We start from the raw sequence: 13,490 nt of genomic DNA on the forward strand, positions 1-13,490 counted from the left end.
AGGTGATACCAGGAGAGATTAATGCAAGACTACTTACAGGACTATGAACAGCCAACAAACATATGGAAAAAAAAATTCTTCAACATCTTTAGCAATCAAGGAAATGACCATCATAACTACACTGAGATTTCTTCTTACTCCAGTTAGAATGGCAATCATCAAGAGTAAAAGTTACAATAAATACTGGCAAGGATATGGGGGGCAGGGTGGGGAGGCACTCTTAGACATTTTTGCTGGGAATGTAAATTAGTACAATCACTATGGAAATCAGTGTGGAGTTTACTCAAAAGACCAGGCACAGAACCACCACATGACCCAGCTCTACCACTCCTGGGTGTTAATAAGTTAAAGTCATCACACTATAGTGACGCATGCACACCCATGTTTATGGCAGCGCAGTTCACAATAGCCAAGTCATGAAACCAACCTCGATGTCTGTCCACAGATGAATGGATAAAGAACATGTGGTACATATACACAATGGAATTTTACTCAGCCATAAAGAAGAATGAAATCGTGTCTTTTGCAGGAAAATGGGTGGAACTGGAGAACATCATGCTAAGTGAAATAAGCCAGACTCAGAAATTCAAGGGTCATATGTTTTCTCCCACATGTGGAAACTAGAGAGCGAAAAGGTGGGGCGGGGCTCATGGATATGGAAGAAAAATCAATAGAGCAGATCAAGGAGGGAAGTACTAGGGAATGAAATTGATCAATTATGGGCATTTTATTTTGTGCATATATGAATATGTCACAATGAATCACACTATTATATATAATTACTATTCATTCATAAAAAAAATTAAAGGCTATTTACAAAGGAGTGGGCAAGGCTTGGGAAAGTGATCCAGGGCGGTCAGTATCCTGGGACTGAAGGCAGAGAGAGCCATTACCACTCCTAGGGACAGGGAAACAGAGCTGGTACCAGAAGCCGAAGGGAGAGCGGTGTGGAGAGCTCCCTCCAAGCCCCTCAACCCGGTGACAGTAAACTAACCCACAGTGACCCAGAAAATAGAGTTGAGAGGCTGAGTTCAGAGCCCAGCCTGACTGTCCTTTCCCCCATCCAGTTTCCTACCTGAGTTACCATTGACTGATGCCAACCAGAAGCTAGTGGACAAGGCAGTCCATTAACACTGTCCCTGCAAGTCAGACTCCAGGGTGGACTGAGAGTGGGGACCCACTGGGAGAGGAGGGGCAGGAAGCAGCCGTCCTGCACAGGGCCCCTCCTGTACTGTGAGACACCCCCTTCAGTGCCGCCTGCCTGCTGTCCACTGCTCCCAAGTGAGCCCCTCACCTGGCCATTGTTATCAAGTCAGCTTTGTTCAAAACAAGATTGCTTTGTATCAACGCATCCCTTGCCTGAGCCTAGAAAATTCCCCGGGCTTTTCAGAGAAGCTTTTCTTCTTCCTTCTCTCCAGTGTTTATTTCCTTGGCGTGTTTCCTGTAATTTGCAAAGATTAAAGATTTAAGCTTCTTTTATTGCCATGTACTTTCCCTGCCCCATTATGCATTCTGCCCAACGCTCCCGTCTCTCCTCCAGCAGAGCTCCCAAATCCTTTCTGCATGCACAGAGAAACCCTCCCCAGGTAGGTCTCACCTCGCGCACGCCACAGCCGTCCTCCTGAAGAGCGTGGGAGAACTTGGCTGCTGCAGGTGGCACTCACTGCACCACCCTCCTCTTGGTTCCGCATGGTCTTGCATGTGAAGCCGCCTGGGTTTCAGTTTGGTCTCAATTAACAGGGGCTCCTAACGCCATGTGTGCAACAGCTTTCCTTGTCTCTGGGCTCCCTCTCCTCTCTCTGGGGCTTTGGATCCTGGTGTTCATGATGTGTAAACAAATCCTTCACTGCACCAGGGGCCTGCACTCTTTTAAAGGAAGTCAGTGTTGAAGCATTTGATGATGGGAGTCATAGGAGGGTTTGAACAATCTGTCCAGCACCCATCAGGCTACGAGGGCAGCCACACAGGGCCCCCTGGGCTCAGAAGGACCATATGCTTGGTTTAACGCTGTGTGATCACCATATGGAAATCCTTTCTTTATTTTTTATAATAATTTGTTTTTTTACAAATAGATTTTTGACAATATTGTTTAATGATATTTTTAACAAGGGCTCCACATTTTCATTTTGTACTAGGGCCCGCAAATTATGTAGGTGTCACAGTTATCGTTAACGGTCATTGTTGCTGTCCTGTGTGCAGCCTCACCTGCCTCTCCAGAGTCATGGGCAGCTGGCATTTCCCAGGGTGGATCAGAACCCTGGCAGATACCCAGGACATCAGAGGGCAGGGAAGAGCAGACCCACACAGAGGAGGTTTGCTTCATTCTGTGTTTATAGAACTCTGCTCTGTGCCAGCCACTGTGCTACGGGATTTAGGGGACATGACAATGAAAAAGATATTCCCTCTCCTCCTTCCCCCTGCAGAACCCCAGAGGTATGAACCAGGACATCTGCTTGCATTAAATGGACCACACTCCTTGCGGGGTAGAAAACGTACTGAACTAAAAATCAGGAGATGTAGCTTCAAGTCCTCATTCTGCTCCTGACTTGCCAAAACAAACAAGGTGTTTCCCTTTTGTGGACTAAATCACTATTTGCCCAAATGTGGTTGGCCTCAGATAACCTCTATCAGAATTCCTGAGAATGTAGATCTCTGGGCTCCCTCCACCCACAGAGACTGGATCAGAATTTCCAGGGGCGAATCCCAGCAATCATAATTCTGAACACTCTGGATGATTCTAATGTGCCATCTTAGCTTGGGAACTTCTGAGGTAGGTAATCTAAGGTCCCCTTTGGATCTAACAGTCTGAGAGTAATAACTTGGCTCTAAATAATTTTGCCATGTCCAGGAAATGGATGAGAATTGGGGGTGTGAGGACAGCGATTTAGGGGCCTGCCGTTCATAACCAACCTGTAGAACAATCCATAGAAGGAAGCCAGGGGCAGTTCCAACAAGAACCAGAAGCAAGGTCTATCTGGAATAAGTACCTAGGGTAAGCAACACCCAGGGGACTCAGGACTGCAGCCACGGTCTGGCCATGAATATGCATGGTTCTGTGCTCAGAACCCCACCTAGTCACCTTCAGGTGACAAGCCACCCTCAAGAGGCATCCGCTTAGGAAGGCAAGATGGTAGAGTCCTCACCCCTCCTGCAGGGCTGAGAGGGCTGCTTCATAGCTGGATATTCTAGAACTGTGCTGTCCAAGGCTGCCGCTAGCCACATGGGTTGAATTCATTTGATTTAATGAAAACGAAAGCTCCATCCAGTTCCTCAATGGTACTAGCCATATCATGACCCATAGCTACTCCTTTGGACAGCACAGGTTCCAGAGTATTTCCTTCTTTGCAGAAAGCTCCCCTGGATCGTGCTGTTTTAGAAAGAGCAGAAACTTTACCCATCACCTTGGCTCTTTTCATGTGATCGCTGGACATTTGTAAAGAAATGCGGTTACTTTAGGATTTTACTCTCTCTCCCCTACCACTGATGCTTCTGGAAGAAGCTAGCATCTCTTTCAAATCCCTAACCCCTCCTGATTAGCCTCTGGCGGTTCTCGCTGGCAGCTCGAGGTCTGTTTTGCCCATTACTCTCAGCGCCTGCGTCCGAGAGGCTTCATTTCTCATTTCTTCCTGTAAGCCCTGGGTTCGCGCTGTCTTACTGGCTCTAAGGTTTCCTGAGCTCGGTTGTACAGCACATGCGCACAGCTTCTACTATCTCTGGAAAACAAGTTTGGGCACCTCTCCAGTTCCCTCCCACGGCTGGCTGAACGCGCCTTGGGTTCCTCCCAGCACAGGTGTCCCTGTGATCTCCACATCACACCACGCTCATCCCTCCCCACTTTGAGCCTGTTCATCAGATCCTCATCTCTTTCTTGGGCAGACGTTAGAAAATAGGGCCCCTGAAAGCTAACCACCCGATCCCCTTCTCCTACCCAGTCCTCCCTCTCCTGAAGTCCTTCCTCATCTAAAAACCTTCACAGAGACTCCACCTGTGTGCCAGGCCCTGGGCGAGGTGAGGAGCAGAGGAATGAGTCCATTCACCATCTACAGGAGACAGTGACACACACCACAGTTGCCCAGAGATGTTTGAATGGGAGTTTGGATGGTTGGTCAGGGGAAACAAATTGCAGAACAATTAGCTCTGTTGCTGGGAAGGGGAATGTATTCCCAGATCTCCTGGGAGTCTCTCGCACTCTATGAAGCCATATTCTGGCCCAGGGTCTCTTTTCCTGATACCCAGTGTCCGCCACTGCTGGACTCCTTGTCTGAATTGTGAAAGCCCTGCCTGTCCTTCCCCTGGCCCTGTCTGCCTAGTGGACTTTCCTCTCCATGCACCCCCCTGACCTTGGACTCTCTCCCAGCTTCAGTCTACCCATGCCTGACTCAATTGGTAGCTCCCGTGGGTTCAACGGTTCCTGCCCATCCAGCCTTTCTCTTCCGTGCCAGGTTTGGTGTGCCCAAACCATAACCCCAGTACATCCTCCCTCCCTCCATGTCCCCCTGTTCCATCTTCTCTCATTCCTGAATTTACCCATCCTCTCCTCCATTCTTTTCTTTGACAACATTTCTTGATCTGGACTCCAGACTGACCCTGCCCATTAATAATGATTAATAGTGAAGTTTGATTCCAAATCTCTCAGAGTCATTCAACAGGCATCCCCTGAGTGCCACTGTGCCTGGCCCTGAGCAGGACCTTTGAAATCTGAATGGAAATTCCAGCACTTGGCCTCAGGATGCTGCAGCTGATGGAGGAGGACAGTCAGAGAAAGGATGGTCCTAGGGAGTGGCAGAGGCTCTAGAGGGTAGGTATGGAATCTACAGCAGAGCAAGAGAAAGGGGATGCTGGGGGCAGGGCTGGGAACTGACTCTTCAGTGACAGCAATGACTAGATGAGCAGAAAGACATCCCAGACAGAAGGCGGTGCACATTCATCTGTACCCAACAGGGGCCAGTGACAACTAATCCAGATAGCCCCTAGAGCATGGCCACAGGGTGCCCCAAAGCAGGGTGCTACCCAAAGCAAAACTGGACCAGGGGTATGTTAAGGAGCTGGGCTCCTGATAAGTCAGAGAGAGAGCTGTTGGGCTTGCATTTTCAGAAGCCCATTCTGCAGCTATTTAGAGAGGGTAGGACAGAGAGCGGGGTCCAATAAAGGCGGATGTAATCCCCTAAGCACATGCCCCACCAACTGTGAGCAGAACATAGTGGGTGAGCCAGGCTCCACCACCCACTGCCACCTCCCACTGCCAAGGGCCATTTCTCCTGCCCAAGGGGGAAAGGAAGGGGCAGGGGCTTCTGCTCTAGTTGCCTCTCTCCTGCAGCACCCAGAGGGCCAGCCCTGGACTTTCCTTTACACTGCTATGGTTTCTTCCTGATAGTCTCTCCCTCAGCTCCCAGTCCAGGAGAAAAGTTAGTAAATTAAATAAAAGAGCTTCAAAGAATCTACCCAAGAGGCTGGGAGGGCGTTGCATTTGGTCAAAGACCTACCCATTACTGGCTTTGTAATCCCATTCTACAGATTTGGCAACTGAAGCAAAGACTTGGCCTACCTGCCCTGCATTATCTTCCCATAGCTACTGTAACAGGGTACGTCAAATGTAGTGCGCACAAACGACACAACTTTGTTATATGAGGATTCAGACATCCAAAACAGGTTTCGCTAGGTTCGATAAAATCAAGGTTATTGGCAGAGCTGTGCAGCTTTGGGGGGCTCTAGGAAGAGATCCACTTCCCTGACTTTTCCAGCTTCTGGAAGCTGCCTCCATCCCTTGGCTTGTGGCTCTTCCTGTGTCCTCAAAGCCAGCAACCCGGCGTCTTTCCATTCTCTCTCTGACTCTGAGTCTCCAACCTCCCTTTTTCAAGGACCTCCATGATTGCATTGGGCCATCTGCATAATCCAAGACGGTCTCTCCATCTCAAGACCTTGAACTGAGTCCCAGCTGCCATGTCCCTCTTGCCGTGTGGGGTCACAGATTCAGTCTCCAGTGATGAGGATGTGCACATATCAGGGAGACATTATTCGACCTCCCACCTGACACTTCCGGCATCCCCTGGAGCTTTTCAACCTCAGGACTCCGTGAACAGCTGCTGTCACTGACCCACGGCTCTGTCCCTCTTTGTTCTTTCAGAGGAAACGACGTTTGAAGCGGGAGTGAAAGTTCAGATCCACAGTCAGTCCGAGCCGCCTTTCATCCAAGAGCTGGGCTTTGGGGTGGCTCCAGGGTTCCAGACCTTTGTGGCCACACAGGAGCAGAGGGTAAGTCCCCTGGGCTCCCCCAGACCTGTGGTCCTCAGCCTCCTCCGGCCACTTGCCGAGGCACCAGGAGGAGAAATGAAATTGCCACCCAGGAGGCTCTGTAAAGGGCGTCACCCTGAAATCGGAGGAATGCGCTGGTTAACCTCCGTCTCCAGTACTCCCACACCACCTGTCGGTTCCTGAAACTGGGTCTCAGGGAAAGCTTGGCTTGTTTTCTGCTACATTGAATTGGTTGAGAATTTCTTTTTTTTTTTCCCTGAACATTCTGTCACAGTAGACTTTTCTGAGTGCGTTAAATTAAAAAAGTAATTTTTTTTTCTTTTTGCCAATGGATATTAAGGGAAAACTGCCAACCAGGGTTTGATAGTCTCATCACTGTGTTTCTAATGCAATTCAAAGTGACCTATAAAAAGAAAAGGAATGGAAGTGTTCCTCCCCATTCGAGTTAAGTACACGGGCTCCTGCCTGCCCTTTGATGTAGCTCTGGGGAGGGCCCCACCTGCCCCAGGATGGCTGCCTGGACTCTACCGGTTCACAGAGGGAGGGCTGGCACCGCCTCACCTCTGAAGTGGGTTTTACATCTCAGAGGGGACACCTTCACCAACTCTCCATAGGGTGGACGTCTCAAAGCAGGATGATGGAGATACCTGGGCACTGTTTCCTTTTTTATCTCCAGAGATTTGTCTTCTGGTTTGCCTAGAATAAAAGGCAGAGAGCCTTCGACGCTGCCGGAGGCCTCAGCCAGGTCATCCAAGATGATTCATAGGGAGAGGCTCTGAGCAGTGAGTTCAGCACAGGGTGGCAGGTGCTGGCTCTGAGCTGGGAGATAGGGAGCGCCTGGGAGAGGGTGACAAGAGTGGCGAGGAAAGATGTGCACAGAGAACACGGGAGCTTGTCTTGAAAATCTGGCTCATCTGCCATCTTTCATCTGCTACTGATCACAGCTGTTCAGCCACTTTATAAAGCGATATTCTGCATTAAAGGCTGGTTACAAATCTGTAAGCAAGCTACATTTTTGAGTCTCTGGGGAATTCTGGGTGGTGGAGGTTCCTGCACCGTGGTCTGTACACATGTCTGGGCAGTTGATAAAGGCCAAGGTCAGCCTTCCATTGAGGCCCCTGGGGATGGGATGGCAGCTCTGAGGCAGGGGCAGGGGTACTGAGAGGTGAGTTGGGCCCCAAAGACTGAGGCAGGTGGCATCAGCTAAAATGGAGATATCTATAGGTGGGCAAAGTGGAAACTCAATAGCACAACTAGAAAAGTGTATCCTCAAGGACGAAGAAGAAGAGCATAGAGCAGACGGCAGGAGGCAAGTTTAAGGATAAGGATTTAGAGTCAGGGATAATACGAACACAGATTACCTAATAAAGGCACGCAGATGGGCAGCAGCTTAGGTGAGCCCGGAGTCTGAGCTATAAGACTCAGTAGGCTCTTGGGTCCTGTCCAAGATAAACAAAGCCAGACACTAGTAGAAGTGGTAAAAGCAGATTCCCTTCCATCTGCCCCTTTGCAATAGGGGAGAAGGTGCAGGGTGAGTCTTGGATCTTTATAGAGGAGACTGGGTGCTTAAAGGGAGAATGAGGGGAGATGGGGAGGGCCCAGAAAGGCTTGAACAGAAACTTACAAAAGCTTACAAAAATAAGCAGAAAGGGGTGTGGTCCATGGGGAACCCATGTGGGTCTGCTCACTGGCACTTGTTGAAGTTAGGCTCTCACCCTCCCACAGAGGCTGGGCGACAGAGGCCCTGGCCTCAGGTGTTGGCTGGAGCAAATGATACAACCTTTTGACAACCTTGAGTTTTCTCCAACAGGCACTTTAAGCAGGGTCTAGTGTCACCCCAAGGATGTGTCCTTGAGCCACTAGAAATTATGTAAGTGCTTGTTCCAGTCTTCATAGGCCAAAGTTGAGAGCCAGTGGAGAAGAAGGCTAGACAGGCCTGGCTGGAGCGTGCTCAGAGAAGGAACTTGGTCAGGGCTCTCTTGTGCTGTGAGCAAGCCACATCCTTTCAAGAACCAGGCCCAGGTTAGACCAATAAACATGCATATGAATTCTTGGACTGGCTAAAGTCAATTTTTGAGTTGTCTGAGGCTAGCCTGACTTGGTGGCTTGTGGAATGTGCCGGACACTGCTGACCTGGGGTGCTGTCTGGCCGGTGTCTACTTTGCTAAAGGCGAACAGAGTAAGTGAAACAGCCCTGTTGGAAACTTGAAGGGTTATGAAGGTTGTCGAGAAGGAAGTACTTGGAGGCTGCTCTTGTTCCTCGGCCTGAGAGATGAGCTCTTCCTTCCCCAACCCCTGCTAATCCTCCGTGTGTGATATGGAAAAAGTTTCTGGGCTGGGTGGGAAGTTGGATGATTTCTAAGAAGCTGTAAGTCTCTGCTTCTCTCTCCACTGTGAAACAGAGGGACTCCCCATGGTGAATAGGATGAAGAAGCAGAATAGATTCCCAGCTGCAGAGAGGGCCGATGCGTTATTTGCTTTGAAGTATATTCTCAGCAAATCAACCTCATTCATATGAGTATTTCTATGATTATTCTAACTAATAATAAGTTATTTGTTAAACATTTTACAGCCTTCAAAGCATTTCCGCATCGTCTCATTTCATCATTTCATTCATATTAATGGAGAAATACAAAAACACATCCCAGAGCTAAATCTAATAATACATTATGTTTACACGTATATAAAAGAGCATATTCATAGGCAATAAGACTTGAAGGAAATAAACCAAAATACCCACCGTGGGGGAATTATGAATGATTCATTTTTCTTTCATGATTTTTCCATGTCTTTGATAATGTGGCCTTGTATTATTTATTCATTCTGCAAATATTTGGTGAACACCTACTATGAGAGAAGTCAAGGGATGCGTGGCAGACAAAACCGGCCATCTCTGCCCTCCCAGAGCCTACAGATCAGTGTTTTCTTTAATAAAGGGGAAGATCATGGGAAGCCCATTTGTATGTTCTCATCCTGCCCCGTGCGAATCTCCCCGGCTGGCCCTGGTACTCAACATTGCATTTCATTGATTGTTCAGACACATTTTGACACTTCAGAAATCAGAATTTGTTTTACAATCCATCAGATCTTACAATCAGACCTCTATATTTTTTCTTGCTGGTACCTACAATCATGGTGCATCTTAGAATCTGTGGCACCTGGAGAAGTATGGCAGCTCCAGAGCTCTCCATCCAAGGCTCTGCCACCTCAGCTCCAGCTCAGAGAGGTTACGGGTGACAAGACAGTGGGGAGAAGAAGAAGGTCCTTGCCTGGAAGCTTGTGTGAATTGTGTTAGGTAAATTGACTCCAGAAACAGCCCCCAAGAGGAGTTGGTGCCTTAAAGGAACGGGCTTGTGAATAGGAAAGTCCTCCTGCAGGGTAAAAATCCTCTCACCCATGTACAATTACACACATACACACACACACACACACACACACACACACACACACACCTCTACCTTTTGGATTTTTAAAATCTTTTATTTTTTAATTAAAAAAAAAAGCCCTTGAGCTGTAAGCCAGCCCAGAGATTGCTCTTTAAATCTGCATTTTCCTTGAACCCAATTAAGCCAAGGCATGCCCCTGCCTTCCTGGACAACCTGAGAAATGCTCCCCTAGATATCTCTGCTGCACTTAGAGCCCCTGCATAAGCCCAGAATCTCCACCATCAGACACAGGCACAGGGCAAGATACTGGGAGCAGAAACAGAACCCCGGGCGGGTGGGGGGGGGGGAGTGGAATGGATGAATAGCAATAGCTACTATGAAGTGAGCTTGCACTACCTACCAGGCACCAGGCGGCAGAGTCTCTTGACAGGCACTATCTCATTTAAACCCCCTCAACAGCCCCATGAGGCGGGCATTATCTCCACTTTCCAGATGACGAAACTGCATGGTTAAGTAACTTGCTCAAGGTCGCGTAGCTGGGGAAGCGGCAGGGCTGGGCTCTGAGCCCAAGTCTATCAGGTTCCCAGGCCCATGTTCTTTCTGGTCCACCACACTGCACGGTTGCAATCCAGGCAAACTCTGGGACGGAGCACTGGGAGCTAATGCAGAGAGGGATTGGCTGGGGGACATTTTCTTTTCCTACCCTGAGCTCAAAGAAACGAGACTGCCCAGTGCTGCAAAGAACAAACTTACTTGGGAGCCCAGAGTCCTAGATGGTAATCCTGATTGTGCCATGGGACTTTGGATAAGTCACCCGCTCCCTGGGCCTCAGTTTTCCCACCTGTAGAATGAAAGGACTCCATTAGATGACCTCCAAAGGCCTCCAGCATTCACAGCTTGGGGGTCCCTGCCTGTGTCCACTCAAGGACACGGGGGTCACCTGTAAATGGCACCCGCTCTCTGCTCTACCAGTTGCTGGCTCTCTCCTTCATGCCAGATGGTGTGGGATGCTGTTAACAGGAGGTGAACCTCTCCCCAGCTCTAAGAGGTAGAACCTGGGATCCTACTAGTGAGAAGAGGAAGAAGTGTGGGTAGCAGCCCTAAAACTCTAGAAACAGGCTGTGGCCACCCTCCTTGGTCATGTCCCTTCCTCAGCCCATATAATGGTCACATCTCTACCTGACTTAAAACCCGTACATTCCAGAGCTGCCCGTAACTTGCACAAACCCAAACCCCTTAGAATGGTTCCCAGTGCCCCGCTCACCTCCCCAGCCCTGTCATCTGCCTGTGCTTGACCTGCATGAACCCCTCGTTCCAATGATGCAGAACCATCTGCCAAATGCTCCAGGCTCTTAGATGTGGGAGCCCACTGTCCCTCTGCCCACAATTCCTCCCTTGGCTCGTTGACTTGGCACAGGTCTATTCATATTTCCAGATGCTGCTCAAAGACTCTGGCTTCCCTGTCTCATTCTGCCACGCTCCACGGAGCAGTTCATTGTTCTCTGAAACGCTGGGTATCCCTTTATCCCTTCAACAGTATCCATTGAGCATCAAATGTTCTGGAAGAATGAAGATAAGCAAGACCTGGTTCTGCCTTGGAGGGTGCACAGAACCAAGTGACATCGGTGGCATTGTTGTTCTCCCTCCTTGTAGGCTGACTTCCCTTGTGGATCCTGCTCCCGAAAGTCCATTCTTTGGTCTCCACAAGCCCCTTTCTCACCCTAGACTGGGAGCTTGCTGAGGACGAGGATTGTGTCTTTTGGATTCTATATCCCCAGAGCCTTGCTCATAGATGAGCTCAAGAAGTGTGTGTTGGTGCAGTAATGAAAAGAGAGCCCCATGCTGCACACATGTACTCTCCCTGCCTCCCCAACCTCACCAAAACTCCCCTTAAAATATGCCCTGAGAATTGTCATTCAGTCTGGAGTGAGATGGAAGCTCGGTATAGTTTTAATTTGCATCTCTGTAATTGCTAGAGAAGTTGAACATTTTGGCAAGGATGTGAGGGGAAAGGTTCACGCATACATTGCTGGTAGGACTGCAAATGGGTGCAACCACTCTGGAGACTCCCCAGAAAACTTGGAATGGAACCACCATTTGACCCAGCTATCCCACTCATTGGTTTATACTCAAAGAACTTAAGTGACCCAACCACATCAGTGTTTATAGCAGCTCAATTCACAATAGCTAAGCTACGGAACAACCTAGGTACCCATATACAGATGAATGGATAAAGAAACTGTGATATATATATATATATATATATATATATATATATATACATATATATATATATACACACACACACACACACACACACACACACACATATCCATACAATGGAATATTCATCAGCCTTAAAGAAGAATGAAATTATGGCATTTGCCAGTAAATGGATGGAACTGGAGAATATTATGCTAAGTGAAATAAGCCATTCCCCCAAAAAATCAAAGGCCAAATGTTCTCTCTGATATGCAGATACTAACACACAATAAGGGGTGGGGAGAACAGAAGTTCAGTGGATTAGACAAAGAAAAATGAAGAGAAGGGAGGCGGATGGGAATAAGAAAGTAAAATGAATTGGACTTGGCTTTCCTCTGTTCATACCCCACCAGTGAAACTCCACCTGATGTACAACTACAAGAATGGGATCCTAATTAGAATAAATTATACGTCCTATATGTAAAATGTGTCAAAATACACTCTACTGTCATGTATATCTAAAAAGAACAAATTTTTAAAATCTGCCCTGAGAGATCTCCTTCTCCCTGAGGTTGTTCAGCGAGGCCGTGGTGGATGGTGATGTCACTTCTATCTACAAACTTGAGACCCAAATCAAATCAAAAGCTCATGAAAGGGGTCAGAGTTGGAGATGCGGATCTGGAAGCCATTGATACAGACGAGAGAGGAAGGACACCTCCGGGAATCAGGACAGAACTCTGAAACTTGGGGAGAACTAAATGAGTGGGCTCTCCTGCGGTAGGACCACCGTGCCAAGCTGTCGTCACAGTGACATCACAGTGACATCACAGTCACACTTGTTGTTCCTAATTGAAGGTGACTGCTGATCCTGGTGGGACTCCCAGTCGTGATTTGATATCAGGAGTCCTTCATCCTCTCCTGTCCCCTCCCCATCATGGTGGTTCTTGTGTTCCACATGTTTACCCAGGTATTCATCAAATGTTTGTCACCCTGCTTGTCTTTCTTGGGAGGCCTGGGAACACCTGTGAAAAATCCAGGGTGGTTGGTTTCACTCTTCAGGAAATTCCCCAGAAAAGAGGGCCCTAGATTTATATTTGATATTCTCAGAAATGCCACAAGGACCCCTGGACTGGACGTTCCTGCCCAGAGGCATCTCATTCTCACCAAGAACCCCTTCCACTGCCTGCTTGGAACCAGCTGGAATGAGAAGCGTGCCCCATCCACAGCCAGACTTTACGGGGGTTGCTCACTTGGGTGAATCCCACATGCCCCAAGAAAGCCCAGAGTCCTGCACCCAGCGGCTGCTCACCAGCCTGATGGAGGCTGTAAATGAAGGAGAACACAAGGGCTTACGTCCCACTGGCCACGCTTGGGTCTTTAGCAGGATGTCTGGGCACAGTTGGTGCCTGCAGAAACCTGAGCTTCTGCCTTCAGGGTAGCTCAGCCACATTTCCAATAGTTGGAGGCCCTCGCACCGTGGCTCCCAAGATCTCCTGCCCCAGCCCCTGATGAAGAAGCCCAGCTGTCGGGTGGACTGCCTGCAGCCTGCTTGGGACAGCTCCGCTCCTCTCAAGCTTCCAATTCAACTTTCTAAAGTGCCTTTCAAAAGAGAAGCCTCATTTGTCAATTTGACAGCCGGTCCACGGTCCT

General features: G+C 48.7%; 1 protein-coding gene across 1 annotated transcript in view; it reads left to right on the top strand.

The window, feature by feature from the left end:
- Nucleotides 1-13,490, top strand: part of LOC124080422 (acid-sensing ion channel 2-like) — a 251,938-nt gene that overhangs the window by 180,732 nt on the left and 57,716 nt on the right. The window contains exon 3 of the mRNA XM_046426345.2: nucleotides 6,125-6,252. Coding sequence (XP_046282301.1) covers nucleotides 6,125-6,252 — 128 coding nt within the window. The remainder of the gene's footprint in view (nucleotides 1-6,124; nucleotides 6,253-13,490) is intronic.

The sequence above is a fragment of the Marmota monax genome, unplaced genomic scaffold (assembly GCF_021218885.2).
Source record: "Marmota monax isolate L192 unplaced genomic scaffold, Marmota_monax_Labrador192_F-V1.1 WCK01_AAM20220418_F8-fsc00394, whole genome shotgun sequence".
Lineage (NCBI taxonomy): Eukaryota > Metazoa > Chordata > Mammalia > Rodentia > Sciuridae > Marmota > Marmota monax.